The sequence below is a fragment of the Heterocephalus glaber genome, unplaced genomic scaffold, assembly GCF_053883595.1.
Source record: "Heterocephalus glaber isolate CG9 unplaced genomic scaffold, H.glaber_assembly_v1.0 deba00001662, whole genome shotgun sequence".
Taxonomy (NCBI): domain Eukaryota; kingdom Metazoa; phylum Chordata; class Mammalia; order Rodentia; family Bathyergidae; genus Heterocephalus; species Heterocephalus glaber.
Window position 1 is genome coordinate 12506059 of NW_028258403.1, and position 27910 is coordinate 12533968.

Below are 27910 nucleotides of genomic sequence, written 5' to 3' on the forward strand. Positions count from 1 at the left end.
ACAGTGGCACACACCTATAATCCCAGGACTTGGGAGGCTGAGGCAGGAGGACTGTAAGTTTGAGTTTTACCTGAGCAATTTAAGACCTTGTCTCAAAACAAAAAATTTAAAAAGGGCTGGGGATATAGCTCAGTGTGAAGGCCTTAGTTCAATCCCCAGTTGGGTGTGTGTGTGGGGGGTGGAGAATTCTACAGTCATAATAGAGAGAATCAACTATTTTTATTTTTGGTACCAGGGATTGAACTCAGTACCTTGCGCTTGCGAGAACTATTTTTATTTATTTTTTGCTTTTTGAGATAGGGTCTTGCTATGTAGTTCAGGCTGGCCTTGAACTCACTCTGTAGCCCAGGTTGGTTTCGAACTCACAGCAATCCTCCTGCCTCAGCCTCCCCAGTGCTGGGATTACAGGCATGTGTCACCACACCCATCATGAATCAACTATTTTTAAAGGTAATTTAGTATCTAAATGCAAAAACAGTACATAAAAGGGCCGGGGATTTAGCTCAGTGGTTTCGCTGCCTGCTTCGCAAGCGCAAGGACCCGAGGTTCGATCCCCAGTACCAAAAAAACCTGAAAAAAAACCCCAAAAAAGAATACATAAAAAGCTTATTTCCAAATTTAAGGTAATCTCATAAAAGATTTCTTTTAAACTGTTTACACATGATACCACAATAACACAAAATACTTTGAAGTATTGGGCTATTAAACATGGACACTTTTTTTCTTTTTTCTCTTCTTTTTTTGCAGTGCTGGGAAGTGAACTTATGTGTGGGCCTTATGTGTGCTAGAAATATGGACACTTTAAAAGCACTCAAAGAGGCTGAGGCAGGAGGATCGCTGTTTGAGGCTGGCTTGGGTACATAGTAAGTTCAAGGCCAGCCTGAACTACGTAGTAAAACTCCATCTCAAAAAACAAACAAACAAAAAAGGACACTTTAAAATCTTTCATATCTAGAAATGCAAATACAAGGCCCAAAGAAAAAAACAAGTTATCCCATAAACAAGTATCAAAATTGGGATAACATTACTATGAAGTTTCTCTCCTCTGCCTCTTGCTACTAACTGTTTGCTGCTGATAGTTGTTATGACCTATTTTGTAGTATCTGGTATCCTGCCAGACCATCTCTTTTAAAAATCTCCAAGCCAGGCATGGTGGTTCATGCCTGTAATCCCAACATACAGGGAGGCTGAATTAGGAGACCTGCTAGTTCAATTCTAGCCTGGGCTATTTAGACCTTGTCTCAAAATAAAAAATAAAAACAAGCAAACGGCCTGGGTTCCATCCCCAATACACACAAACACACACCCCACACCATTGACTATTTTTTAATCCAAAACAGAATGACAGGTTTTGGTTTTATTTTTTTTGGTACCGCGGATCGAACTTGGGACCCTGCGCTTGCGAGGCAGGCGGTGGGACCACTGAGCTAAATCCCCGGTCCTAGGTTTTGCTTTTATTAAGACTTAACTTTTTTTTTTTGGTACTGGGGATCGAACTCTCTTAACTATTTTATTAAAATAAAACTTCCCCTTCCTTGAATATTATTATAATATTATAATCTTGGTTATGGTGGGGAACTATAAGCACATTTTAAAATTCATTAAACTTATATAATAAAACAAGAAATCACCTGCCCCCATCATTTTGTGATACTAGGGACTAAACTTGGGGCCTTGCATATGTTAGGCAAGTGCTCTACTGCTAAGCTGTAATCCCAGACTTTTTTCAATTTTATTTTGAGACAGCATCTTACTAAGGCTGACCTCTCCCTCCAAGTGGCTGGGATTGATTACAGGTATGTGCCACCATGCCTAAGAATGCATCTGATTGAAACTACGATTGGGTAACAAATCTGAAAAGAAAAGATTCTCTAGGAGAATAATGAAATCATTATTTTTAAAAGGAAAGGTTGTAAAAAGTACACTGTTTTTTTTTGCTTTTTACCTCAGATCTATAGAAGAGTGGAGCTACTCATGAACATGCTTAATTTAAATCCTTTGCCTAAAAGGCCATCCCTGTTTCATCCACAGTTAATTACTGTTACATTAATCTAAATTATACAAAATTGTATGTTTTATAAAATAGCATAAACTAATTCAAATCTCATCCTTCCCATGAACCTTTCTTTGAATATTCCAGACTCTGTGATTTTCCTCATATCTTTTATTCATTTATTATTTACATACTATCTTAAGTATCATAGGACTATAACTTTATAGTTACAGTATATACACAGAATTACAAGCTACAAATAAATTCTGGGAAAACATTCTTTTGAAACTGAAGCCAATAAACTTCAACATAATTTTCATTCACTTTTCTGTGAAATGAAAATAAACTATTCCAAGACCTGTTTCAGAAATATATTGCTGATAAGACTAAAATATTTAACTCTTTAAAATGAGGCCAAGGTAAAATCTCAACCTAATTGGTATCCTCTGGGAGATACAACTAGATAAAATGATATAGTCAAAAGCATTGCTGGCCTAGCATGAGAAAGGAAGAGACAGAGGGAGGAAGAGAGAGGGAAAGAGGGAAGGAGGGAAATAGAGAGGAATGGAGTGAGGGAGAGAATATAAATGCATGAGGACTGTAATAATTTATCAACTATTAGAATAATCTATGGGAGAGGTTCATTTCTCATTTAGTTTCTTAGATAACAGAATTTCCTGGACAGTGGTTTCTGATTCCTAAGAAAGGTATACACCTAGTTTTTAATGAAGAAACTATCATTCTCAATGAGAAAGCATTATCAGTCTTTCTTTTTTTTGAGACACAGTCTCACTATGTAGTCCAAGCTAGCCTCGAACTAGCAGCAACCCTCTTGCCTCAGCCTCCTGAGTGCTGAGATTACAAGCTTGTGCCTATAAGCCACCATGTCTGGATTCAGTCTTTGGATTTGAAAAACCACAATTCTCTTTTGGGAGTGCATCCTGTATTTTTAATTTTCTTTTTTTGGTGTTGTTGTTTTTTTTTTTTTGGTACCGGGGATCGAACTCTGGTCCTTGCGCTTGCACAGCAGGCGGCAGAACCACTGAGCTAAATCCCCAGCCCTTTTAATTTTCTTAAAATAGCATAAGATGGAAATCCCTATATAACATAATTTTTTTTCTTATTCCTTTTAAAAAAATTAGTATATGTTGATACATTGATTGTGGGGAATACTATGTTTTAATGGTATTAATTTTTTCCCTAGTTTTAATGGGGTACAATTGGGAAATAAAACCTGTGTGGCATTTAGGGTATACAATATGTTTTACTGTGAAATGATTTTCACAATCAAGCTAATCAACATATCCATCACCTCATTTTATTTGTGGTCTAAGGTTCATTTTAAGTGAACTGACAGAATCAATGTTTTGAAATCCACCCAAATGAAGACTAATACTTGAACTTGTAATGGTTGCATAAAATTTCCAAAGTAAGCCTGGGAGACCTAGTGTACGCAAAAAAATTAGTTTTTCTTTATAACAATTACTCATAAATCAATAATCTTTTGTTATTATTGACCTTTTAATTTATATTTTCAGCTAGATAATGATCTAATAGCAGGCACAGTACTGTATCCACAATAGTACCCAATGTTTTGGGGGATTTAATAATTTCTTGTTCATTTTTGCCACATGAACAGACAAGAACCTTTATGTTACCTTTACCTGTAATTTATGAGAAATTTTTTATGTTAATAAGATCTTCTGACAACATTCTTCTTCCCATGAGTGCTCCATTAAGCATTCACTGAGTCAGTTATATATTAATATTTGAGGATAAGTAAACCACTGAAGAGATTTACCTTTGAGTTTCTCCCACATGGGCACAGACAAACCCAAAGAGTTTGGCTGCAGAGCTAATAACTGACAGTGCTGGAGGCAGGGGCTTAGGTATAGAATCTCCCTCTACATTCTTCTCATAAATGGAATAAGGGTCATATTCAAGGCTTCCACAAGCAACCCCATTACCAAGCAGGAGCTAAAAGGAAAAAAGCGTATATTAAATTTTAAAAATTACTATTCAAAGATTGAATCTACTCAAGAGTTATTTAAAAATAGCCAGGGGTGGGGATTCAGCTCAATGGTTCTGCTGCCTGCCTCTCAAGCGAAAGGACCCGAGTTCGATCTCTGGTACAAAAAAAAACCCCAGCCATACCTGTTCTTCAATAAATCTATGGTCAGTCTCTTGTAGCAAAGGACTTAATATCAAAAGATCATCATGATGACAAAGAGGTGGAAGTAAAAATGTAGATGCTGCCACCTGGATATCAGGGGCAGTCAAGTCAGCAGCCAGCTCTCTGAGGATAGCACAGAGGTTTCCTGTTGAGTCAGACAGAAAGAGCAATTAGCAATTTAGTACTAGCAGCTGACTGGTGAGAGTATGGGATTAAAAGAGTCCAGGTATTGGGCCAGGGATTTAGCTCAGTGGTGCCTTGCAAGGGCAAGGTCCTGAGTTCGATCCCCAGTACCAAAAAAAAAAAAAAAGAGTCCAGGTTTGCTCATAATCCCAGATTTAGGGAAGCTGAAGCTGATTTAGTGCTATCTTGGAAACTTAGTGAGACTCTGTCTCAACAAAAAAAAGGGCTGAGCTTAAATTTGGCTTTTGCCAGTTTTTTAGCACTAAGCTACCAAAATGAGTAAAAATCATCATAGAGAAATATTCACTTTTGAGCAATATTTCTTTGAGCAATAGCCTTAGGGTGAACTGAATACTGGATGTGGTGTCTACTATTATAAGCAGCAGGAAGGGTTCACATGCTATAATGTCATCATATCCCTCTCCCCCCTTCTCTCTTTTGGTTTTGGAGAAGGGGTCTTACTATGTTGCCAAGGCTAGCCTTAATCAAACCTACTGCCTCAGGCTTCTGAGTACCTGGGACTGACTATAGGCACAGGCAACAGTGCCTGTTATTTTTTTGTATCATTATTAGCAGTAACACTAGTAACAACAAACATTTACTAAAGACTTAATATGTGTCAGAAAAATTTCTAAAAGCTTTATATACAAACCTCCTAGATGAAACTGGAATAGAATTACTCATTCGCTACCTGTTTGATTGTCACTGGACAAAGTACTTAAAGATGATTAGAATTTGAAATGCAAACATGCTTTTGTTATAGAAATTCTTCATTGGCTTTCTAATGGTAATGAGGAATTATTTTCAATAAGAAGAATATTAAAATATCTGAAGGACATCTACACCAAAACTAAGATAGCAAATAAAAACTAAGAACTCAATTTTTACTCTACAACCTTTGGAAAACTGAGTCTTTCTTAATGCAAAAGTCTCTATCTGCTGGATAACAAAAAAAAAAAGAATTGGAATAACTTTTTATTAATGATCTTTTTCCCAGATACACTGCTGAAGCTTTTAGTAAACAAGTGAAAGATCTGACTCAGAAAAAGGAGCTGGCAGTTTGATTTGTGCCCTTAGTATTCCCTGACAGTTGGCCAGGATCACTGGACTTAGTTTTTTTTCCCCTCCCTTGTTTCTTTCAATTCTTAAGTATTTTCATATAATAAAAGCAATATTTTTAATGTTTTATAAGATAACTTTTTGACAATATGTTGGAGTAGCTTATATGATCAGAACTTTAAACTTGTTTTGTTCATCTCATTTTCCAAATTAATTAGATGAGCAAATTTAAAGACTCTTTGTATGTTAAGAATTGTAAGTTACTATCAGCTATTACTACACTATGGGTTATATTATTCAAAATGTCAATATTTTAATGGTAAAGTTCTAGCTATTGTGTTCCATTCACATTATACAAATACATTAAATAGAAACAGCACTAGGGATGTACCTCAGTGATATAGCATTTGATTAGCATGTGTAAAACTCTGGATCCCTAGCACTGTCCCTGCAAAAAAGAAAAAACAAATTTTTTTTTCTTAAATTGAAGTCCTAAGGGTGGGAGATAAAAAAAAAAATTTCTATTGGTATAGTTGTAAAATTGGAAAATGCTTACTTTTGGTTGAAACATAAACATAACACAACTACGTTACCATTTGTCTATCAATCATTTTTCTTTAACATGTTATAAAAGTAGATCTACATGAAAAGACACAGAGGGTAAATTTAATTTTTATTGTGTTTTCTTTTTGTTTGTTTTTTTTTTTAAACAAGGTCTTGCTGTATAGTTCAGGCTGTCCTTAAACTCACCAGGTAGCCCAGGCTGGCCTCAAACTCAAGGCAATCCTCCTGCCTCAGCCTCTTGAGTACTAGGATTACAGGCATGTGGCACCATACCTGGTGATTTTGCCTTTCTTTAGAGTAAGCCCTAACTTGGTCTCTTTATGAACATCTTGGAACTGATGTAACATTCACAATATTTGTTGCATTCCTCAACTCCAATTCTGAGAAAATGCTTTTCATCCTCCCTAAATCCAAAGTGTAGATTTACATTATTTAATTACATCATTTATTAGAAGATAACGCTGTAGATTTTAAGCTGATCTTCTTATATTCCTAAATAGTTAATGTTTTTAAAAATGTAGTTTGAAAATAATTTGCAAAGTACTATACTATGGTAAAAAATCTGACAATTTTTTTTTTTTTGGTACCAGAGATCGAACTCGGGACCTTGCGCTTGTGAGGCAGGCGGTGGAACCACTGAGCTAAATCCCTGGCCCCTGAGAATTACTTTTGTCACAACCTAACAGGTATCAAAGCCATGAAACACAGAAATTACCACTCAGTTTTTTAGTAGATAAATGGTCACTTTCGTAATGAAACACAGATAAGACACACCTGTCATTAAGCTGTGACTGTTTATTAATTAGTTCTCTAGCAGGTTATTTGTAAGTGGAGAGGCAGCATAGCATGACGTAAACCTTTGTTTCAGTCTTGATTCTACTTACTTATTGGATATGTATTCTTCAGTTGATTTTTTGAGACAGGGTCTTACTACGTTGCCCAGGCTGGTCTGGAACTCCTGTGCTCAAAGGATGTACCTGTCCTAGCCTCCTGAGTACTTTGGAACACAGAAACATACCACCACACCTGGCTACTGACTTAGCTTTTATCTGCCAAGTTAGGAAACTATAACCAGGTCAATGTATAAATTAAATATGTTATATACAATTTGTAGCAGTGTCTAGCATACAGAAATGGTTCTTTGAAGTTTCTGAGAAATGGCATTACATTTTTTTTTTCAGTTCTTTAGAAGTACATATATACTAAATGCTTACTTTATAGTGAACATTTTATAAGTACATCTGTGAACCAGGAGAAAGTGGGTACAGTACCACTCACATAAAGATAAAGGCTAAGACAGAAACTATAGGTTAATATTTTGAATTAATATGCTATTTATTATGCTGGATTTATTTGCAGAAGAACATAAGCAAATAAATGTAGTATTTTTAGAAGAAATATATATGTATATTTTTTTGGTACTGGGGATCAAACTCGGGTCCTTGCACTTGCGAGGTAGGTGGCAGAACCACTGAGGTAAATCCCCAGCCCGTACAAGAAATATATTTTAAGTAGCATTCAGTTTAATAATTTTTGGCTGAAAACTGTCAATACTAAAAAAATATAAAAGTTCCCATTGAAGACAATTTCTAAGTGTCAACTTTTAGAACAAACATCCTGAATTATTGTAGCAGCAATATATATGTTTAAAACTATATTTAATATTTAGGGTAAAGATTTTAAGACTAATTTTAAAGGAGGAACAAGTTTATTTTATTTATTGCCAGTTTATTTTATCACTGTAGTAAACAAGTCATTTCTGAACCTAATAAGAGCAAAAGTTAATTACAAATTATATAAGAGAGCAATTACAACTTGATAGTTCAATATTAAACTTTTTTCTTGGCAGAGTTATGAACAGAATAATGGAAAGGAATGATTACTATAGATAATCTCTCCAGAAGGAAATTAGGGGTAGCCAAATTTGTATCAGATTTACATTATACATTCTGTACAAACTTTTAGAGTAAAATTAAGATCAGTGTTTGTGACTCATGTGCTCTCATAAAATAAAATTAGGGATTGTTTCTCCCTCAGAGGAGAGAAGCAAGCAAGCTATAAAGAAGTAGGTTTTATAAAAATATATTTTACTTATTATAAAAATTCTAAACACAGAAGATTGGATTGTCTAAACCTCCTAGAAACAAGGTACTAAATAAATGTCATAATTCATTTATTCAAGTATTTAATGAGCAACTATAGACTACCCACGAACAATAAAACATTTTGGTCTAAAGCACATACCTTCATAGGTTTGGGGAGGTAATAAAATCAACAGTTCATAAAGTCGTTGTCTGTAAACTACTGATGGTGTTTTCAAGGGATTTCCATATGATTTTAGTATAGAAGAAAGCCTTAAAATGAAAGAAAAAGTGTATCTTAAGTATGTCGGCTATATGACAGTGCACAAATATTGAACAAGTTGACAAATACATTAGCTATATACCCCAAATACATATGAATCACCAAGACTGAACTAAGAAGATGTAAAAACCCTGAATAATTCAATAATAGGCAATAAAAAATAAAAATAATAGGTAATAAAAAACTTACGAACTAATCTTAGAACCCAGTAGAGTTACCACAAATCCTACAAGAACCTTGGGGAAGACCTAACACCAATACTCCTCAAACTCTTTAACAAAATTGAAAGGGAAGGAGTACTGCCAAAGTCATTTCTGGAAGCTATCATTACCTTGATTCCAAAACCAGACAAGGACTCAATTAACAAAGAAAACTAGGGCCGGGGATTTAGTTCAGTGCACTAGCTGCGCAAGCACAAGGACCCAAGTTCAATCCCTGGTACCAAAAATAAAAAAGAACAAGAAAAAAGAAAACTACAGTCCAATCTCTTTAATGAACATAAAGGTACAAATAAAATAATAACAGAAAATTTCTCAAATCTTGGGAAAGATACAGACGTCCAGGTAGGTACAGGAGCCATTTAGACGTCCAAACAGGCAGGGCCAGAAAAAAAGCTCCCCACCTCACAAAATAAACAAGATTGAAAAAGTCTTAGCTAAACTAACCAAAAGAAAGAGAGAGAAGACCCAAATCAACACAGTTAGAAATGAAAAAGAATGTTATAACAGATACCACAGAAATCTAAAGGATTATCAGCAACTACTTTGAAAAAACTATATTCTCATAAACTGGAGAATTTAGAAGAAATAGATAAATTTCTAGACACATATGATGTACCAAAACTGAATGAAGGGAGCAGGTATAACAAACCTAAAAAGATCAGTTATAAGCAATGAAATGAAGCAATAATTTATTAAAAAAAAAAAAAAAAAGACTTCCAATAAAGTAAAGCCCAGAACCAGATAGATGGGTGAATTTTATCAGACCTTTAAAGGATGAATACCATACTCCTTCAACTATTCCATGAAATAGAAAGGGAACAAATGCTTCCAAACTCATTCTATGAGGCTAATATCATCCTGATACCCAAACTAGACAAAGACACAAGAACAATAAAAAAGTAAACTATAGACCGATGTCCTTGATAAACATAGATGCAAAAATTTTTAATATTCACAAACCGAATTCAACAATACATTAGGGGGAGAGACATAATACTTGTCTTAATTTTTAATTTTTTTGTCTCATCATCCTTCAACACAGTGTGCCCATTCCAACATTTCATTCATTCATTCATTCATTCACTCATTGACTTGTTGAATATTTTAGTCCCTCCTCTGGGTCAGGCACAGTGGGTAATCTACAGAAAAACAGCAGATCAATGGAAGTCATTCACACTCATTACATGCAAGTAAGTATACAGTATAATTATAAAATCTGCTATAGGGTACAAAGAAAAAGTACAGAGACCACTGAGGGTACATAATAGAGAAACTTGGTTCAAAGTAGAGAAATAGTCACTTTGAGAAACAAAGAGCAGATTGGAGTTGGCTAGTTGAAGTGTATTAATACATCCCCACACAACATTTCCTGTTGCCCCTATACTTTGGTGTCTTAATTCTTTCCACCCTACTTGAATATTCCTTAGCCAGTCATTAATTTCAGAAGTTACTTTTTTTTTTTTTGGTACCGGAGATCGAACTCAGGACCTTGTGCTTGCGAGGCAGGCAGTAGAACCACTGAGCTAAATCCCCAGCCCAAGAAGTTACATTTGATATCAAATAGATAGTCCCTGATTTTTTTCTCATCCTCTTGAATATCCACTGGTACCCTACTGTTAGCTGAATAGAATTAGTAGGTTTAATGTGGCATCAAACCCTCCATACACCGGCTGTATCTCAACTTCTTGGTGTCATTTCCCTCTACCCTTTTTCAATTCCCAGCTCTGGCCTCACCAGTCTGCTTAGTTTTCCCAAAGCATTAATTTTCATACCTCTGTACTTTGATTTTCAATGATCTCTCTTTCTGAGATGCCCTCCCCTTGTCTCTACCATTAAAGGCTATTCACTTTTACAAGTTTTGCTCAAGTGCCACTCTACTGTGAAGCCCTTCCAAATCCCAGGGCATAATAACTACTCTGAGTGTTCTCTGCAGCCCTTTACTGATACTTCTTTTCCACTTAGCTTGCCAGCTATTTCCTTACTCCTAGAAGACAGAAACTATGTTTAAATCATGCCTCCATCCTTCAAATTGCTTCTCACAGTGCTTTCTACACATAAGCAGACTGAATGAATGAATATACATCACTTTGAAGATTATAGGATTATGAAGTGTTGGGAAGATGGCCACCTTTTTGTGCATTCAGTATTTAGCATCATAAGGGGGGTACAGTATTGATATTACACTGTAAATAAACCTTTTGCTTTCCATAGATACATATTTTAATAACAGTAAACCTCTTAAAATGTTTTGTATATAATACTGGTTATGTTTCTAAGCATTTCCACTGAATTATAATTATACTTGGGTGGAAACTGTCCCTTCTCTATATTTGTTTTTTACTCCCCAAAATACTTGTTTTATATACAAATTACTGATATGAAATAAAACTTGTAAACTAAAAGAAAAAGCAGCCAAAGAAATGAAATATATAACTTGAAATGAAAGTCTTCCCCCTCCACAAAAAACCAACTACTGACTGTTTTACAGACAAATGACTGTGACAGCTAACTCAATAAACACTCCCAAAGAACTTGATGAAATACTCATCTTATTCTATGAGGATAATAATGAAATTCATTAAAAACTTGACAAGGACAGTGCAAGAAAATTTTAGGACTGTCCCACTAATGAATTTGCATAGAAATCTCCAAAGTTTATTAAAAAAAGGTAATATTTTCTAAAGAGGACACACATGTGTAAAAATACCAAATAGCTTCTCTAGTGTGAGAAACTGAAAGTATAAATAAAGACTAAAAGGTATAATAGACAATGTGAAATAGGAAGAAAAGGGGCAAAGGGGAAGGGGAAGTGGGAGCGGTAGGGGAAAGGAATGAAGGAAATGGAATTAACATGAGAAAGTGAAAAAATGGAAACAAAGTCTTTGTAAAGAGGGAGGGATGGAGGGGTTGAAGGGAAGGCAGGGGAAGGAGAAGGGGGAAAAATAAGAACCAAGAGAGATTATGTAAAGGTGCAAATTTCCAATGATGAATGTCATTATATTGTACACCTAAAATGTACCAATAAAATAAAAAAAACTTTAAAAGGTAGTATTTCCAAGCTCAGTTTATTTAAATTAAAAATTTGATCACAAGACTTTCTTGCGTTAAAGTTTATTGGATTAAACTATTTCATAAAAATCAAAATCTATTCACGATAAAAAACAAAAACATGGTGAACATAAGAACATTAGCCTGATTACTAACAGTACAGAGTAAACATCGTACTTATTAGTGAGATATACAAAGCATTCCCTTTAACCCCTTCTACTCTCTCTCTTTTTAAAAAAAATATAGGATCTCACTATATTGGCCTTAAACTAGCCTCAAGTGATCCTCCTGTCATAGCCTCCTGAGTAGGTGGGACAATACAGGTATATGCCAGTGCAAGTAGCTTCTAGCCAGTTTTATTGACAGTTATCTAGCTAGCACATAATGCGAGACAGAGAATATGAAAGAAAAAATCCAAAACATTCTACAAATTTATGTTTAGCAGAATTTAGCAAGGTGGCTGGATATCAGACCAAATATAGAAGCAATAAACATAAACACAACACATGACCAGTTACTTAATAATCTCAACAAAGAGATTAATGTCTTTACAAAAGGTCTGACAGGGGACATATAGGTCTTTTTTTTGCCCTCTGTCCTTTCTGCCATGTGAAGACACAGCATCTGTCCTCTCCAGAGGATGCAGCAGTAGGTGCCTTCTTGGAGGCAGAGACCAGGCTCTCACTATATACCAAAGCTGCTGGCATCTTGATCTTGGACTCCTAGCTTTCAGAACTGAGAAATAAATTCTGATCTTTATAAATCACCCAGCCTCAGGTATTTTGTTGTGGCAGCACAAACAAAGACAGATCTCTCTCTCACTCCAAAGAGGAAAAATCAGTTCCAGATGGATTAAAGACTTAAATATGAAAAGACAAAACTTGAAACATTTCAGAGAGAAATATAAGAAAACATAACCTTGCAGTAAAATTTTTTAAACCAAAAGACAAAAAGTATGAACCAAAAAAGTAAAAGATTGATACACCTGATATTTAAATCAAGAATGCCTATTTATCAAAAAAACTATAAGATATTTTAGTATTTTGGTGAATGGCAAAAGAACTGGACAATTTAAAAGAGAAATAGGTTAAAGATATGTTTAGTGTTAATGTACATAGCCACATTCAGTAGCTACAATTACCTTTGGGCAACAGTGACTGAGTCTAGCAATTGTAACATAGACACTGTAGCCTATAAAAGCTCTAAAATATTTATTATTTGGCACTTTATAGGAGCTTTTATAGCCCTTGCTCACTTATAAGGATGACTGAAAATTATGGTGAATGTTTAAAAATTTTCATGTTGCCACTAATCTCCCTCAAAATATTCCACCCTGTCAAAGCACAGTGATCCCATCATTCTTGCCACTTTCTGAAGCAGTTTTAGAAGTCCTCTTTAGTTGCACCATCATGGCTGCCTTAATGTCCTGAATCAATTCAAAACATTTACCTTTTGTAGTTATTTTGACTCTGGGGAAGAGCTAGAAGTTGCATAGTACCAGATCTGGTAAATAATGTGGATGATGACACAGCATAATGTTTTTACAAGACTGCCTATCTGTTGGATAGCACTTGGCAGTAGCATTCACCATACTTTTGATTACACTGTATAAAGACCCAAATGAGGACTTCTAGAATTGCTTCAAAAAACTGGCAAAAATGGTAAGAGTGTTTGCAGCAAGGCCGAGTATTTTGAGGGGGATTAACAGCAAACTATCTTTTATTGTAATAAATGTTAAAAATTTAATGTTCACCATATACAGTAATACTCGGTTCATGAATGCTTCTGTTTTCAGACAAAGCATTTGGCAAATTTTTGCTTCTGTATGCAAAATGCACTGGGTGACAAACACAACCATGGCCAACTTCCCCACACAAACACAAACACAGTCATCTTCCCCCAAATCGTAAAACAAAATTAAGTTCATAATCCAATGTACCACTGTATTTTGATCACACCTCATATGCTGGATTCACAGGAGTTCATTTTATTATTATGCTTTATAAACCCTATCTAAATGTATTTTTATATGTGTAAAATATTATATCATTAAACACTTTGAGGGAAGAATTTCTCTATACATTTTATTAATTTGGAAAGTATTCATGATATATATTGCCTTTTTTCTATTTCTGTCATATACGTATAACTCAAACTTAAAAACACAAGCAAACAAAAAACTGAACCTATTAACAAGTATCTGGCTCTTATGAACACAGAACAGCACTAACAAACCAATAAAATGCCTACCTGAAAAGGTTAACAGGGTTAATTTTTAATTTCTTGTTAAATCTACCAGTAAGAAAAGTACATTATTCCCCAAATAATTTTCCTTCCCTTTTTTTTTGGTTTCCTCTGGTACCAGCAATTGAATTCAGGACCTTGCGCTTGCCAAGCAGGCATGGTGCCACTGAGCTAAATCCCAGGCTCATTCCTTCCCTTTTAATACATATTTTTCTCTCAAGATCCTATCCTAAAAACACAACTAAATGATTGCTTTCCTTTGCAAACAGAAAATTATCCAACCATAGATACTTGCTCTATCAGTGCATTCAAGAGATATTACAAAATCAGAGGGTAACAACTAATTGCTCTTAGAAAATTTTATCAATCTACACAGGTAATCCTGCCGGGGATTTAGCTCAGTGGTGCTGCCGCCTGCCTCCTGCCTCACAAGCGCAAGGTCCTGAGTTTGATCCCCAGTACCAAAAAGAAAAAAAAAACAAAGCCCAAAACAAAAGAACAAAACCCCAAACAAACAAACAGGTAATCCTTACTGAGTTAACAAATCCACAGCACAAGGAAGTGGTGGAAGAAGATGCTGAATTACTTCTTTAGTAAGGAGATCACCACAGTGGCAAACAAAGCTCTTGATAGCTGAAAAAGAAAACATACTTTTATTCAGCATAGTGTAATCAACCAGGAAAAGAGCATTTGATTATGGTACAGCATTTGCAGTTTTATTAGAAAATAAAGTCCCCAAACCAGAAAACAATTCTTGAAAGTTTAGTATAAACAGGCAGCTAGTGCTTTCTATCCCTAATCATTAAAACAACAAAAACAACTAAAGCAAAAATCAAAAAAACCTTTCTAGGCCTACTAAAAGGGATCAATAACTAAGACAATGCTGCTCTCCTGGGGCTTTACTCAGCCTTTGAGGTCAGAGGTTAAAAAACAAATGAGCTTAGACTTTCAAGTTTGTCAATTTCACACTAGTTCTAGTTCTACACTCAAGTCTGTATGTTAGGATCTCCCCCCCTCACCCCCTGGTACCAGGGCTTGAACTCAGGACCTTGCACTTTTGAGGTAGACGTGGCACCTCTGAGATAAATCCCCAACACTGAGCAGGTTAGGATTTAAAGATGTTATGAAACCAGGAGCCTTCTATCAGGAGTTACTTTATATGAGTATGAATTTCAAGATAACATTCACAGTTGATTTTTCACTTTTTTTTCCTGAGACAGGGTTTCACTATGTAGCTCAGGCTGGCCTTGAACTCACTATGGATCCCAGGCTGTCTTCGAACTCACAGCAATCCTCCTGACTCAGCTTCCCGAGAGCTGGAACTATAGGCATGTGCTACCACACCCAGCTGATTTTTCACTTTTAAGAGTGTAAAAATTTCATGAGCAAACAAAACCTAAATCAATGTTTCTCAGACTTTCCAGAAAACCCATCTTTGTTAAAATTTTAATGGTGGAATATTTTCAACACTCTACATATACTGTACTGTCAAAAGGCACAACTTTCATGCATGTACAGATTAAATGGAAACTATGCTTCATTAGTGCTATTTAAATCAAAGCCTACTATTTATGAAAAGAGGTGGAGATCTATTTAAGATAAAGAAAGCAATCTTGATAGTTCTCTACCGGACTGCACCACGGATTAGCCTAAACATTAGAACTCTCAAGTTTGGCTTATTACTTCATTCTTCAGTTACCATCACCAATCAACTATGTTGTTACAAAAATCATTTGAGGTAGATTTCCCCCCTCCCCCAATTAAGTGAAATATACAGTACATGTGAAGACAAAGGGTGGAGAAAAAGCCGAAGAAAAGGGAGATAAAAGACTAAACTGAACCTACCACTGAGTGCACCAGCTCGTCCTTCCAGGGTTACTTGCCATGTAAATGAATCTCCTCGGCTCTTTTCTGTTTCCAGATCTTTAGGAGATGCTGGGAAGACACACTTCCACAACAGCAGAACTCGAGCAAGGTGATGACTGACAACTGCAGGACCTGCAAATTATTCAACTTATCACTTACAAAATAACTCAAAGAAGTTACTCTTTAAAATTCTTTTTTTTTTTTTGGTACTAGGGATTGAACTCAGGACCTTGTGCTTGTGAGGCAGGCACAGTGCCACTGAGCTAAATCTCAGTCCCTTAAAATTCTATTATTAAACAGGAATTTTCCTCTTAAATATATTTTAGCTAGACATGGTGGCACATGCCTTTAATCCCAGAACTCAGAAGACAGAGATAGCAGGATCTCAAGTTTGAAGCCAGGCTAGGCTGCATATTGAGATTTCATCTTAGCAAAACAAACACCCAAAGAAACAAACAAAAACCCAAAATGTATTTTAATTTACTACTACAATAGTTTCTTTTAACCTTCTGATTCTAAATGAATCTACCATTGAATGAATTACTATGAGAAAGTGCTGGAGACAGAGAGGAATAGCAAGGAACAAAGGGTAAAACCTGGGTTCTGTGTAAACTCTTCCACTACTGCTGTGTCCCATTTGAGACTCAGTTTATTATATGTATAAAATAAAGCTGGTACCACCTGCGCTTTTTGTCTCCAAGCATTTGTCAGATACAGATGACAGCATACCCTTTGCAAGTTTTTGGAAAATCTATGAGACATTACATTAATGGAAGATATAATTGTTAAGTTAACAAATAATATATTCCCAATCTTCAGAATAATGGTACTTGTTTTTTGGTGCTGGGACTGATAAGCATACACTCTACTTCTGGGCTGCATCCTTAGCCTCCAATGTTAACTTCTGACCATAACTTGTTCAGATCAAGAATCAGATGTGGCCAAAGTGGCACACATCTGTAATTTCAGCACTTGGATGCTGAGGCAGGAAGATCACCACGAGTTTGAGGGCAGGGTGGACTACACAGTGAGCTCAAGGCCAGTCAACAAAGCAAGACCTTGTCTCAAAAAAACCGAAAGAAAAAAAACCCCTCAAAAAACAAAAACAATACCCCCCAAAGAATTAGATGTGAGATATTTGAGAGCAACACATTAATGAACTGAGATATGAATACCCAGTAATAAAATCCCAGTAATAAAAGGCAATGTACAGTGATAACATTAGTAATTTAAAAAGAGAAAGAAACTAGGAAAGAAACATAAAAAGTAAAACCCACAGCTTTTCTCACCAAGCAATATCATGGGGTCACCTTAAAATTCTCCTATAAGTAAGCACTCCTCTCTTATTCCCACATAATGTTGACTGCAGATCTTCCTTCCATACTATGGCCACAGAGCATAGAACTCAATTGGGCCTTGGAAGGATATGGCCTAGATTAATAACCTAGCTCTGGCTATTTATTAGTTTTGTAAGCCTGAAAGAGTAACGACTATTTTGTGCCTCTTCCCCCATGATAATAACTGTATCTACCTCACAGATGAGTTCCTAAGGCTTATAGAAGTTTATATACAGAACAATGTTTGGCTCATTGTAAGCATTTACATAATACTTGACATGCAATCATCACTCAAATATTTCATTTATTTTTACAGGAACAAGTGTGCCTAATCATAAAATGAAAAAGCAATTGCAAGTCAATTTTTTAATATATGCAATTTAGTAGATTAAAAATTTCTCAATTTTTCTTTTTTTTTTTTTTCTGTACTGGGGCTTGAACCCAAGGCCTCCGTATTGATCATTTTTAATTTTGTATTTTGAGACAAGGTCTCACCGAGTTGCTTAGGCTAGACCTCAACTCATGATCTTGTGTCAGCCTCTCAGAGTGCTGGAATAACAGGTACATTTTTCTTCAGACTTGATTTTTAGGAAAAGGGAAAACACTTGCTGCTCACTACTTTTTTAGGGGTGGGAGTGCTAGGAATGAAACCCAGGGCTTCATGCAACTAGGCAAGTCCTCTACCAATAATCTGCATCTCCAGCCCACTCATTACTTCCTTAATAAAGTAGTACCAACAAAACAAGATACCCAACAAACTAGAACTGGAATAAAAGAAGGAAACAAAAGTGAGGTAATGAAGGATAAGTGATTGTAAAAGGTTTGTGTGCATTCTAACTACGTAGGCATGCACATTGCTACTTGTACACAATGAACTAATAGGAACAGAAAACTCTGAAAGCAAAATTTAGTCACACACCAGAAAACAAAATAAGTGTGCAGTCACTGAAAGTACCCATAATTGAGTTTCATATGTACAGTATTTACCTTGTACCTTCACAATATCTCACAAGATTAATACTGGACAGTATACCATGTCTTACTAAAGAAGCACTAAGATAATGTCATTTCAGAGGCCTACGAACTAAGTAACTAAAAATGAGTATACTGTAATTGCAAGGTTAAATTCTACATCTATCAAAGACAACATATACCTACTTCATGAGCCATCCACAGATACACAAGACATAGAGATATCTGTAGGTGAACCCACCTTGTTTTATATGACATCAAATAAACTGGAAAGTATAATAAGAAAGCTTACAAACTGCTGTAGTGCACATTCAAGGAGCAGATTTGATGTGGTTTACTTCAGTTTATATTGTTTTAAAATAATGAAGAAATTATAAATTGTGAAGGGAATGATGAAAATACAGAAGAGATATTAAACCTGAAAGGCAAGAATTAATAAAGCATTCAGACTGTTAGCTAAAATTTCCTTCAAAAATGAATCAAGGCTCCTTGAAGAAATGGCTGATGGCAAGCCTGAGGCAGTTAATGCACCACATAACACTTGGGATATCCCATCACACAAAAACAAAATTTTTATCAAAGAATCTAGGTTCATGTTAAAAGGACACATGAACCACGTTCCCAATGACCAAAGATGAGACAAACTGAGGATCAAAGAAATAATAACTATTATTGGAATTTACAATACTTAAAACTTGGAATTTCACGATACTTTGGAATTCATGATACTTAAAAACTTCACTGATCCCTTTTGAGAGTTGCTAGGACTCTAATATACTGTAGTCTAAAAATAGACAATGTGGGAAAAGAAAAATGCATAAGAAAAATAAGTAAAGCCCCAGAAAATGTAATTAAAACATTTGTCAAAAGTTTAAATCTTTTATAGTGATTATATACAATATGATATTCTAATTTTTAAAAGGAGAAAGTATCTCTTGTAGTCTTCAAATGGAATGACATTGGTTTCAAGAGCTTTTATTAAAATATTATATTTATTAGTTTATTCCCATTTAAATTCACTAACAATATCAATATGCCAGGCATGGAAACACCTACCAAACAGTAAATAAAAGCTTGCTACATTACCTCAATAATATTGTGAAATAATGGTCTATGCTAGGGGCCAACAAACATTTTCTTTGAGAAAGTATCTTAGTCTTAGAAAGTCATATACTTACAATTAGGTACTCAACCTTTCACTGCAGTACCTGATGGCCACAGGCAAACTTTTTTCTAGACATTGAAATTTGACTTTCATGTAATTCTTTTTTTTTCATATAATATATATATTATTGATACTGGGGATCAAACTCTGATCCTTGTGCTTGTGCAGCAGGCGGCAAAACCACTGAGCTAAATCCCTGGCCCCTTTTTTCATATAATTTTTTAAAAAATTTTATTTTACTTTCTTTTTTAATGATAGCACAGTTTTGCATTTATTTTTTTGGGGGGGGGGTACTAGGGATTGAATTCAGGACCTTGTGCTTGTAAGGCAGGTGCAGCACCACTGAGCTAAATCCCTGGCCCAAGGTTTGCATTTATTAAAGGCAGGAAAAGAAACAGGTTCCACAGAGTGAGTTTGGGCCAAGTAAAAGTAGGAAAATAAGTACGCTCTACAAGAGAGAGTGGGCAACAGTGAAGGGACACAGCAGCTGACTTTCATATAATTCTTATGTAACAAAATATTCTCCTTTTGTTTTTTTTGCAACTATTAAAAAACTTAATAGCCATTCTTGGCTCACAGACCTTATAACATTCATAGTAAGCTTTCAGCCCTGACCCTCACTGAAACAGGTGTGCAAGTTACTATGTAGGCAGTGCTCCCCAGCCATTTCTTGGGTTTTAGTTTATTAGGTCCTGTGTACTATCCCTCTGTGCCAGAGAACAGGCCCTGTTAAAATAAAGATTCAATTGGGTGTTTTTGTAAAAAAAGAAATAAAAAATTGGCAAAAGACAGGTGGCAAGTCAGATTTTACCTCTGGGCTGAACCTGATCTAGTCCAATAAATTTCTTTAATCATCCTAAAAAGTATTAAAGTACTCTTTTATTAATGATTATTTATTTTAAGATCCCATTAGATCAAATTATTCCATAGACAGCCAGGTTCCAAAATGATTTATTTATCAAATCTAACCAGTTATTTCATATTTTAGCACTAACTCATATACTAAACTTAAAATACAACTATGATAGGGGCCACAGATTTAGCTCAGTGGTTCTGCTGCCTGCCTCGCAAATGCAAGGACCCAAGTTCAATTCCAGGTACCCAGGTACCAAAAAAAAAAAAAACTATGATAAAATAATAAAATTAAGTTACAGGATGTAAATGGTCACGACCACAATGCAATTACTTATTTTTTTTTTTTTTGGTGGTGGTACTGAGGATTGAACCCAAGGCACTCTACCACTGAGCTACATCTCTAGCTCATTTAAAATTTTTTTATTTTGAGACAAGGTCTCGCTAAGTTGTCCAGGCTGGCCTTGAACTTGTGATCTCCTGCCTTTAACCCCTACTAGCTGAGATTACAGGCATGTGCCACACTGTTGGGCTCAATTACAGATCTCCCCCACTACCCACCCCGCAGCAGGGATTGAACTCAGGACCTTGTGCTTTCAAGGCAAGTGTGGGCACCACTGAGCTAAATCCCTGGCCCGCAATTACAGATTTTTAATAAATACAGTTTAAATGAACCCTATCCTCTTGAATGTTGTAAACTTATTTATTGGGTGTTACCAATCTTTTTTTTTTTCTTGGTTTTTTGAGATACGGTCTCACTTTGTAGTTCAGGCTAGCCCTGAACTCATTAGGTAGCCCAGACTAGCCTCGAACTGGCGGTGATCAACCTGCCTCTGCCTCTGGAGTGCTGAGATTATATATGTGTGCCAACACGCCCAGCACCAATCTTAAAATTAATTATAAAACTGAATTTTAGACTATGGTGTGTTCTCTTGCCTATCCTTATACAGTGGAAGTGTTTCTTCTGAAGATAGATGTGAATGATGTCTGGAAATGTTCAAGTCATTTTAAGCCTGAAAAATGATTAAGTTGGTTTATCCTACTTAAGGCTTATAAACTGATCTGGAAGAGAAATGAAATTCAAATGAGATATCTGAAAACATTTTTTAGCAATAAAGTAAATGTGATTTTTCTTTTTTTGAGACAGGCTCTCATTATGCTGCCAAGGCTGGCCTTGAACTCCTGGCCTCAAGTGATCCTCCTCCTGCCTTAGCTTTTTTTTTTTGGTACCAGGGATCTGACTCAGGACCTTGCACTTGTGAGGCAGGTGGTGCCACCACTGAGCTAAATCCCCAGCCCCTGTCTTAGTTTCTTGAGTAGCTAAGACTACAGGTCTGTGTCAGGGTGTACGGTAGTAAATGTCTTTTTTAAGGTGACCACTAGGAGGAAAATATTTGTGTGGCTATTTAAATTGATACATATTAAAGTTTTCCTTTTTTTTTTTTTTTTTTTTGGTACTGGGGATTGAACTCAGGTCCTTGCGCTTGTGAGGCAGGAGGCGGAACCATTGAGCTAAATTCCCGGCCTTGATACATATTAAAGTTAACCTCCACAAATAATATCTACTAAGAATTTTGCTCAGAAAACAAAGTATTTCATAATTCTATCAACCTTTTATAGGACTGTTACCTAATGTCATAAGAGCAGCAATCAACAACCATCCAGCTTGTGTGCGCTGAGCTGAAAGGCGACTGTTTTGAGCAGCAGAACACAGCAAATCCTCTGCTAATGCCATAATAATCTGTTTATGTATGGAAGAATAAGGCAATAAAAATCATTTTATAATTTAGTGGACAAATAACAGCAACTAATTATAAGCTCTTGAAAAATTAATTTTTACATATAATAAAGTAATGAAAGATTCATTCATGCAGACTACATGATAAATATACAGGAAAAGTATAAAAATACTAAAATTTTAAGATTAAATACAGGTATATTAGAGCATCTCAGCAACTCTATAATTTCATGTGGAGCATATGTGACAATATCATAAGACTTCAAACATAGCTGTATAGACTTTTTTTTGTGTGACAGGGTTTCATTATGTAGTCCAGGCTGGCCTCAAACTTATGGAGATGTTTCTGCATCAGCCTCCAGAGTGCTGGAATTACAGGCATGAGTCATTACACCTGGCCTTGCTGTGTACTGTTAATCAACTATCCATTTGGATCATTAATTACCAACTATCTTCTTGATCAGAATTACCAGAAAAATTTCTTTCATATAATAATCTTCCTTTCTATTTATTTTTAAGACACAGTCTCATTATATAGTCCAGGCTGGCCTTGAACTTTTTAAGTAGCCCAGGATGGCTTCGAAGTTGGGATCCTCCAGCCTTCGGCCTCCTTAGTGTTGGGATTATATAACACTCTTTTTAAAATTTGACAATACAACTTGTGATACGTCAGTGGCAGTATATTACCAGGGTAAAGCAGTCAAAATAGTCTTATATTGAGATAAGTTTTAGAATAGAGTGAAATTCATTAAAATGTCATAGTAAAAAAAGTATGAAACAACAGAACCAGATGTAATATGCTTGAGAAACTTCTGTTACCAATCACCAATGCAGGATGTATTAAGAATTGTATATAGCTTCATAAAGAGGAAGACTAATGTATTTTAACATGTTCATGATGGGGCTGTGATTCATATGTCTTGCTCCCAAGTGGATTGAACCACTGGTCTTACATACACAACTGTCCCATTGGGTGGCTTTTTATTAACTTTATTAGTAAAAGGATTGATGAAAGTTATTAGATTCGTTTGTACCACCAGGGGTACAAGCTGCCCAATAGAACAGTCATACATGTAGCATCAGTGGTTCAAGCCAGGAAAACATGTTAAAACAACTAACTTACTACTAATTTAGGACTACCTGCAGTCTCTATATTAATAGATGGCACACAAAAAAAATAAGGACAAAATAAACCATTTTAGTTCAAATCAGGACAAGTGGATATTATCTAATTAATTTCAAATACAATGTGGGGATGAGAATCTCATCTGAATTAATGAGATGTGAGGATAAGTTTAATTAAATATATGCAATGAAGACTCTTAAAAACATATAATGTGATAGTTCAGAACATAACTAAAATAATAAATTTAAATGAGTAATATGATCTCCTAAAGTTGCAACCAATGCATTGTCCATTCAACCAATTTAAATGAGTAAATTTAAATGAGGAATATGACCTCCTAAAGTTGTAACCAATGCATTGTCTATGCAATGTTATTCCAATGGCATTGTCAATACTCAAATATTTTTGGAATTTCTAAAGTTGTAAAATTGTCTTGGAGAAGGATGGGATAAAATAAAGTTTAATTTTAAAAAATTATCTTTCATAGAGCCTCTGCTATGGAGGACATACTATAAAATTCAACAATGACACAGAAGTGACAATGAGAAAGGAAGAAATAATAGTGATTTATTTTCTCAAAAATGTGTGAGGTATCAGTTATAATGTACTATCAAACAATTCTTCAAAAACTTGCAATTCTGGGCCGGGGATTTAACTCAGTGGCGCTTTGCCTGCCTCACAAGTGCAAGGTCCTGAGTTCTATTCCTAGTACCAGGAAAACAAACAAACCAACCAACCTTGCAATTCCTAATTATTAAAAAAGCACTATACTTTGCCTATTTTATGTTCTATATTTCATAATTTTTTTTAAGTTCTCTCCCAAATTCTTTATATATATATATATATTTTTTTTTTTTTTTGGTACCAGGGAGCGAACTCAGGTCCTTGCGCTTGCGCAGCAGGCAGTGAAATCACTGAGCTAAATCCCTGGCCCAAATTCTTTCTATATTAAAACTGAGCTAACTAATCATTAGGTTGTCCTGCATGGCTCTGACTATGTTATATACAAAGACTATGATGTTTTTAGGAAAAACCTGAAACATTATTATTATATATAAAAGATGAAATTATTACCTTGCCCCTTCCATGAGGAATTCCCAAAGGACAATGTTTCACTGCTCCCAGCAAAGCTGCCACAGCAAAACTAAAGCCAGTCACTGCTTCAGGTGAAGATTTCAGTACAGTAAGCCGTTCAAGGCAGCGATCTAAGAGAGGCGTTAAGTAGCAAGGTAATGCGACAGCAATGCAGCGTAAACACCAAGCTGCCACTAGTCGAACAGAAATGCTAGGATGAAGAACAACTGAAATGACACTGTCAAGAAGACCTGAAAGAACAGAACAAATACAAAATGATGTAGAAACACAGATAAAATTCAGCCATAAAATTGTCAAAAGAATAAATAGCCACCTGGATATAAGATATTATTAAAAGCCAGTCAGATTGAAAAAAAATTGAAGTAATATATAACTAAAAATAGTTTTTTTAAAACCTAGAAGTTAAGGCCAGGTGTGGTGGCACACACCTGTAATCCTAGCTCTCAGAAGCTGAGGCAGGAGGATTGCAAGTTTGACCCCAGCCTAGACACCTTAGCAAGACCCTTTTTCAAAATAAAAAATATAAAAAGAACTAGGGATGTAGGTCAGTATGAAGGCCTTGGATTCAATCCCCAAAACTGCCAAGAGAAAAAAAAAAAAAAGGAAATGGAATACAGTCAACAGCAAGAAAAAAAAAGTCTATACTTTTTATGGTTCAACATATTCCTTCAAGTCAAGCACAGTGGCGCACATATGTAATCCCAGCACTTTGGAGGCTGAGGCAGAAGGATTGCAAGTTGAAATCTAGCCTGGACAATTTAGCAGGACCCTGATCAAGATAAAAAGTAAAAAAGGGCTGGGGACACAGCTGTGCTACTGTGTTTAATCCCCTCCCTCCCACCACCAACAAAAAAAGAAGTGTGTAGAGTGCTTGCCTAGCATGCACAAGCTCATGGGTGCTCTAGCACCCCAAAACAAGAACAAAACATATTTCACATCAACCGCTTCTTAAATAACGTGTTCCAGATTTATATTACTTACAAATATAAGCACAAACCTCATTCAGCAGGAAATGTTTATCAAAAAGGACAAAAGCCACAAAAAATGATATTTTTTTTGGTACTGGGGATCGAACTTGGGACCCTGTGCCTACAAGGCAAGTGGCAGAACCACTGAGCTAAATCCTCAGCCCTGATTTTTTATTTTTTTTGAGACAGGGTCTCCTTATATACAAGTTCAGGCTAACCTTGAACTCACTACATAACTTAGGCTGGCCTCAAACTCCCAGTGATCCTCCGGCCTCAGCCTCCTGCATACTGAGATTATAGGCAACCCCCATGATGCCTTGCACAAAAAGTGATTTTCAAAAGTGACTATAAAAAAGAAGTTACTCACTAAAGACAATATATTATATGATTTGATTTATATGAAATGTCCAAAATAGGTAAATCCATAGAAGCAGAAAGTAGACTCGTCTTTCAGAATCTAGGGGAAAGATAAATGAAAATGACAGCTAATGGATTTCTTCTTGGGGTGATGATAGTGGTAGCAGTGATGATAGCAGTGGTAGTAATTGTACAACTCTACACCAAAATCACTGAAGTATATACTTTTAAGAGGGTGAACTTTACAGTATATCCCAATAAAATTATATCTCAATAAAATTGTTCTAAAAATTATTAATTTTTCAGAGAAAGAAAACAAAGCCTGCTTTAAAAGAACTTTAAGGAACTGACTTACATGTGCCATATGATATTAATGTTTTAACTGCAGCTGAGAGTCAAGAATTCAGGTTTATTTCTCTTTAAGTTTTTCCATATTATCTTAAACATTTCAAGAAAGAGGGACAGAGAAAGACTTTGAGAATAGCCTTTAATTACAAAAGCAAGACAAATAGGCAAAAACCTCCTCATATATATTCATGTTTTAAATAATCCTGATCACAATTTAAAAAAATCTTTATGTCTACAGTGCAATCTATAATGCGTAAGGTATCTGAAGATTTCCTTACTTGAATGTAAACAAAATATAAGGTATTCAGATGTACACAATAGGTATACCTGTACTTGAGTCCTGCAGCAAAGGGGCAGCTGTGGTACCAAGATTATGTATGAGATTTCCGAGTTCTTGTAAAGCACATACTAGCATATGCTGACTGGCTGATACATCTGTGGAACCAAACCGGGTTTCCAAATTACCTTCACTCAATACAGCATCTGACAGAAATATAAGAATTAATTATGCATCACTGTTTTATAAAAATATAGAAAGGGAGTAGGTGTTAGGAGTAGGAAAAATAGGCAAATACTAATACAATGCCACTTGATCAATATGAAACCCTTAAGGCAGTAACGAAAATGCTTAAACGGAGAATGAACTGAATACAACAGATTAAATTAACTAACACAGCCTGATCATTGATCTTTTATTACTTTTAGAAAGAGGCACTGAAAAGGAGAACTCATGGGAAACTAAAAAATATTCCAATATTATTGACATCAAGATAAGCTGAGTGGACTTACAATAGTATTATAGGATCTGAAATGGACTAATTGTTTCAAAAAATAATTTACCTCTTATAGGAAGCACAACATGAATTCTGAGGAACCATTATCACCAGCCTTCAAGATTTTCTTACTAATATAGTAATGTGTCAGTCTAGCTGTAGCATTGTTAAAACAGACTGCCTTCATAGATTCATACCCACAACTTTCTTCTGCTTCCAGATGGCCTGACAGATAATCTTTGCAGCAGCCATCTGAGCCTTTTCTCCAAGAAGGCCTCCTATGGTAGCTCGGAGGATAAATGAAACACATCGGCGACAGCAGACAGTATCGATATGAGTTTGGGTGGCTTTAGGGTGTGACTGTGACACAAGGCTCAGGATATGAGAAAGAAAAACAGCAAAATTTTTCTCTAGCCATGTTCCTCCTAATGTTGAAACAAATACCACGTAAGCCTAAAAAAAGAAAGGAGTTTTATCTTTAAAATTTAATCATTTCAACTCTGTATTAATATTTTCTTTTCTATAAAATACGTAAAATAAAAAAATACATAAAATATTCCCCACAAACTGTACTCTTTCCTCATTTACAGCCACTTGATAAATATAAACACAGCATTATTTGTTTGTTTAAAGACAAAACAGAACAGCATAGTCTTTCAAGTGAAATTTCATTTATGCTGTCCCTCTGTTTTATTTTGGTCAGACTCTAAATTTTCAGGATAGCTGGTATTGCCAGCTAACTTGCAAGATGTGCCTATGGCTGTTCTGAAAAAAGTTCCAAGCTATTTACCATTCTGGACAGGAAAACTCAAGTTTAAACATATGAAAACATTCTAAGAATTAACTGCGCTCCAACACCAAAACTGAGGGAATTTAGTTCTAGGAATCTGAGGAATGTTTATAGTGATAAATCACTGCTCTTTATTGTCATCAATGTTAATGGTTTGTCTTACTTCATATGTACAAAGACAAGTACTTTTAGTAAATATGTAATCTCTTCCTTAGAAACACATAGTTGGTGAATGCACTATGAAACTGACATTCTCGAGGTCTACATACAGTATAAAACAATACTAAGTTTTTTAAAGTGTAAGATTTTAAAATCATAATGGCATTTAGAAAAAAAAAAGATAACTCGAGGAAAGAACACAGGGAACTTTGTGTTGTTTCATTCTAAGATACCTCTTCTAAGGGTTTAGTTTTTAAAATTGTTTAGGACCATAATTGAAGCACTGAAATACATTACATTTTCCTTTACTTAAGAGTTATCTGTATGTAAAAACAAATAGAAAAAAGAAAAAAAAGAAAAGAAATAGTTAACCATATAAAAACATTTATTGAACCCATGCTAAATAATAATTACCTAATAGTTTAAAATGAACAGTATAAGCACAGATAAACACAATGGAAGAAATGTTAAATCACAAGTCATATTGGTGTTCAAGGGCTGGAAAAATGTTATCC

At 35.3% G+C, this 27910-nt stretch overlaps 1 protein-coding gene across 16 annotated transcripts in view; it reads right to left on the reverse strand.

The window, feature by feature from the left end:
- Heatr5a (HEAT repeat containing 5A) overlaps positions 1–27910 on the reverse strand; it is a 120260-nt gene that overhangs the window by 60433 nt on the left and 31917 nt on the right. For 15 of the 16 annotated variants that reach the window (XR_002389104.2, XR_002389105.2, XM_087197248.1 and 12 more), the window contains 9 exons: positions 26644–26899; positions 26001–26156; positions 23980–24230; positions 21671–21782; positions 15695–15847; positions 14383–14482; positions 8217–8326; positions 4148–4311; positions 3795–3970 (listed from right to left, as the gene is read on the reverse strand). Coding sequence is in view for 14 of the 16 variants with exons in the window: in XM_087197248.1 (XP_087053374.1) it covers positions 3795–3970; positions 4148–4311; positions 8217–8326; positions 14383–14482; positions 15695–15847; positions 21671–21782; positions 23980–24230; positions 26001–26156; positions 26644–26899 (1478 nt within the window). In the remaining 2 variants the exon portion in view is untranslated. The remainder of the gene's footprint in view (positions 1–3794; positions 3971–4147; positions 4312–8216; positions 8327–14382; positions 14483–15694; positions 15848–21670; positions 21783–23979; positions 24231–26000; positions 26157–26643; positions 26900–27910) is intronic. The other variant, XM_021243828.2, reaches the window with a different exon arrangement.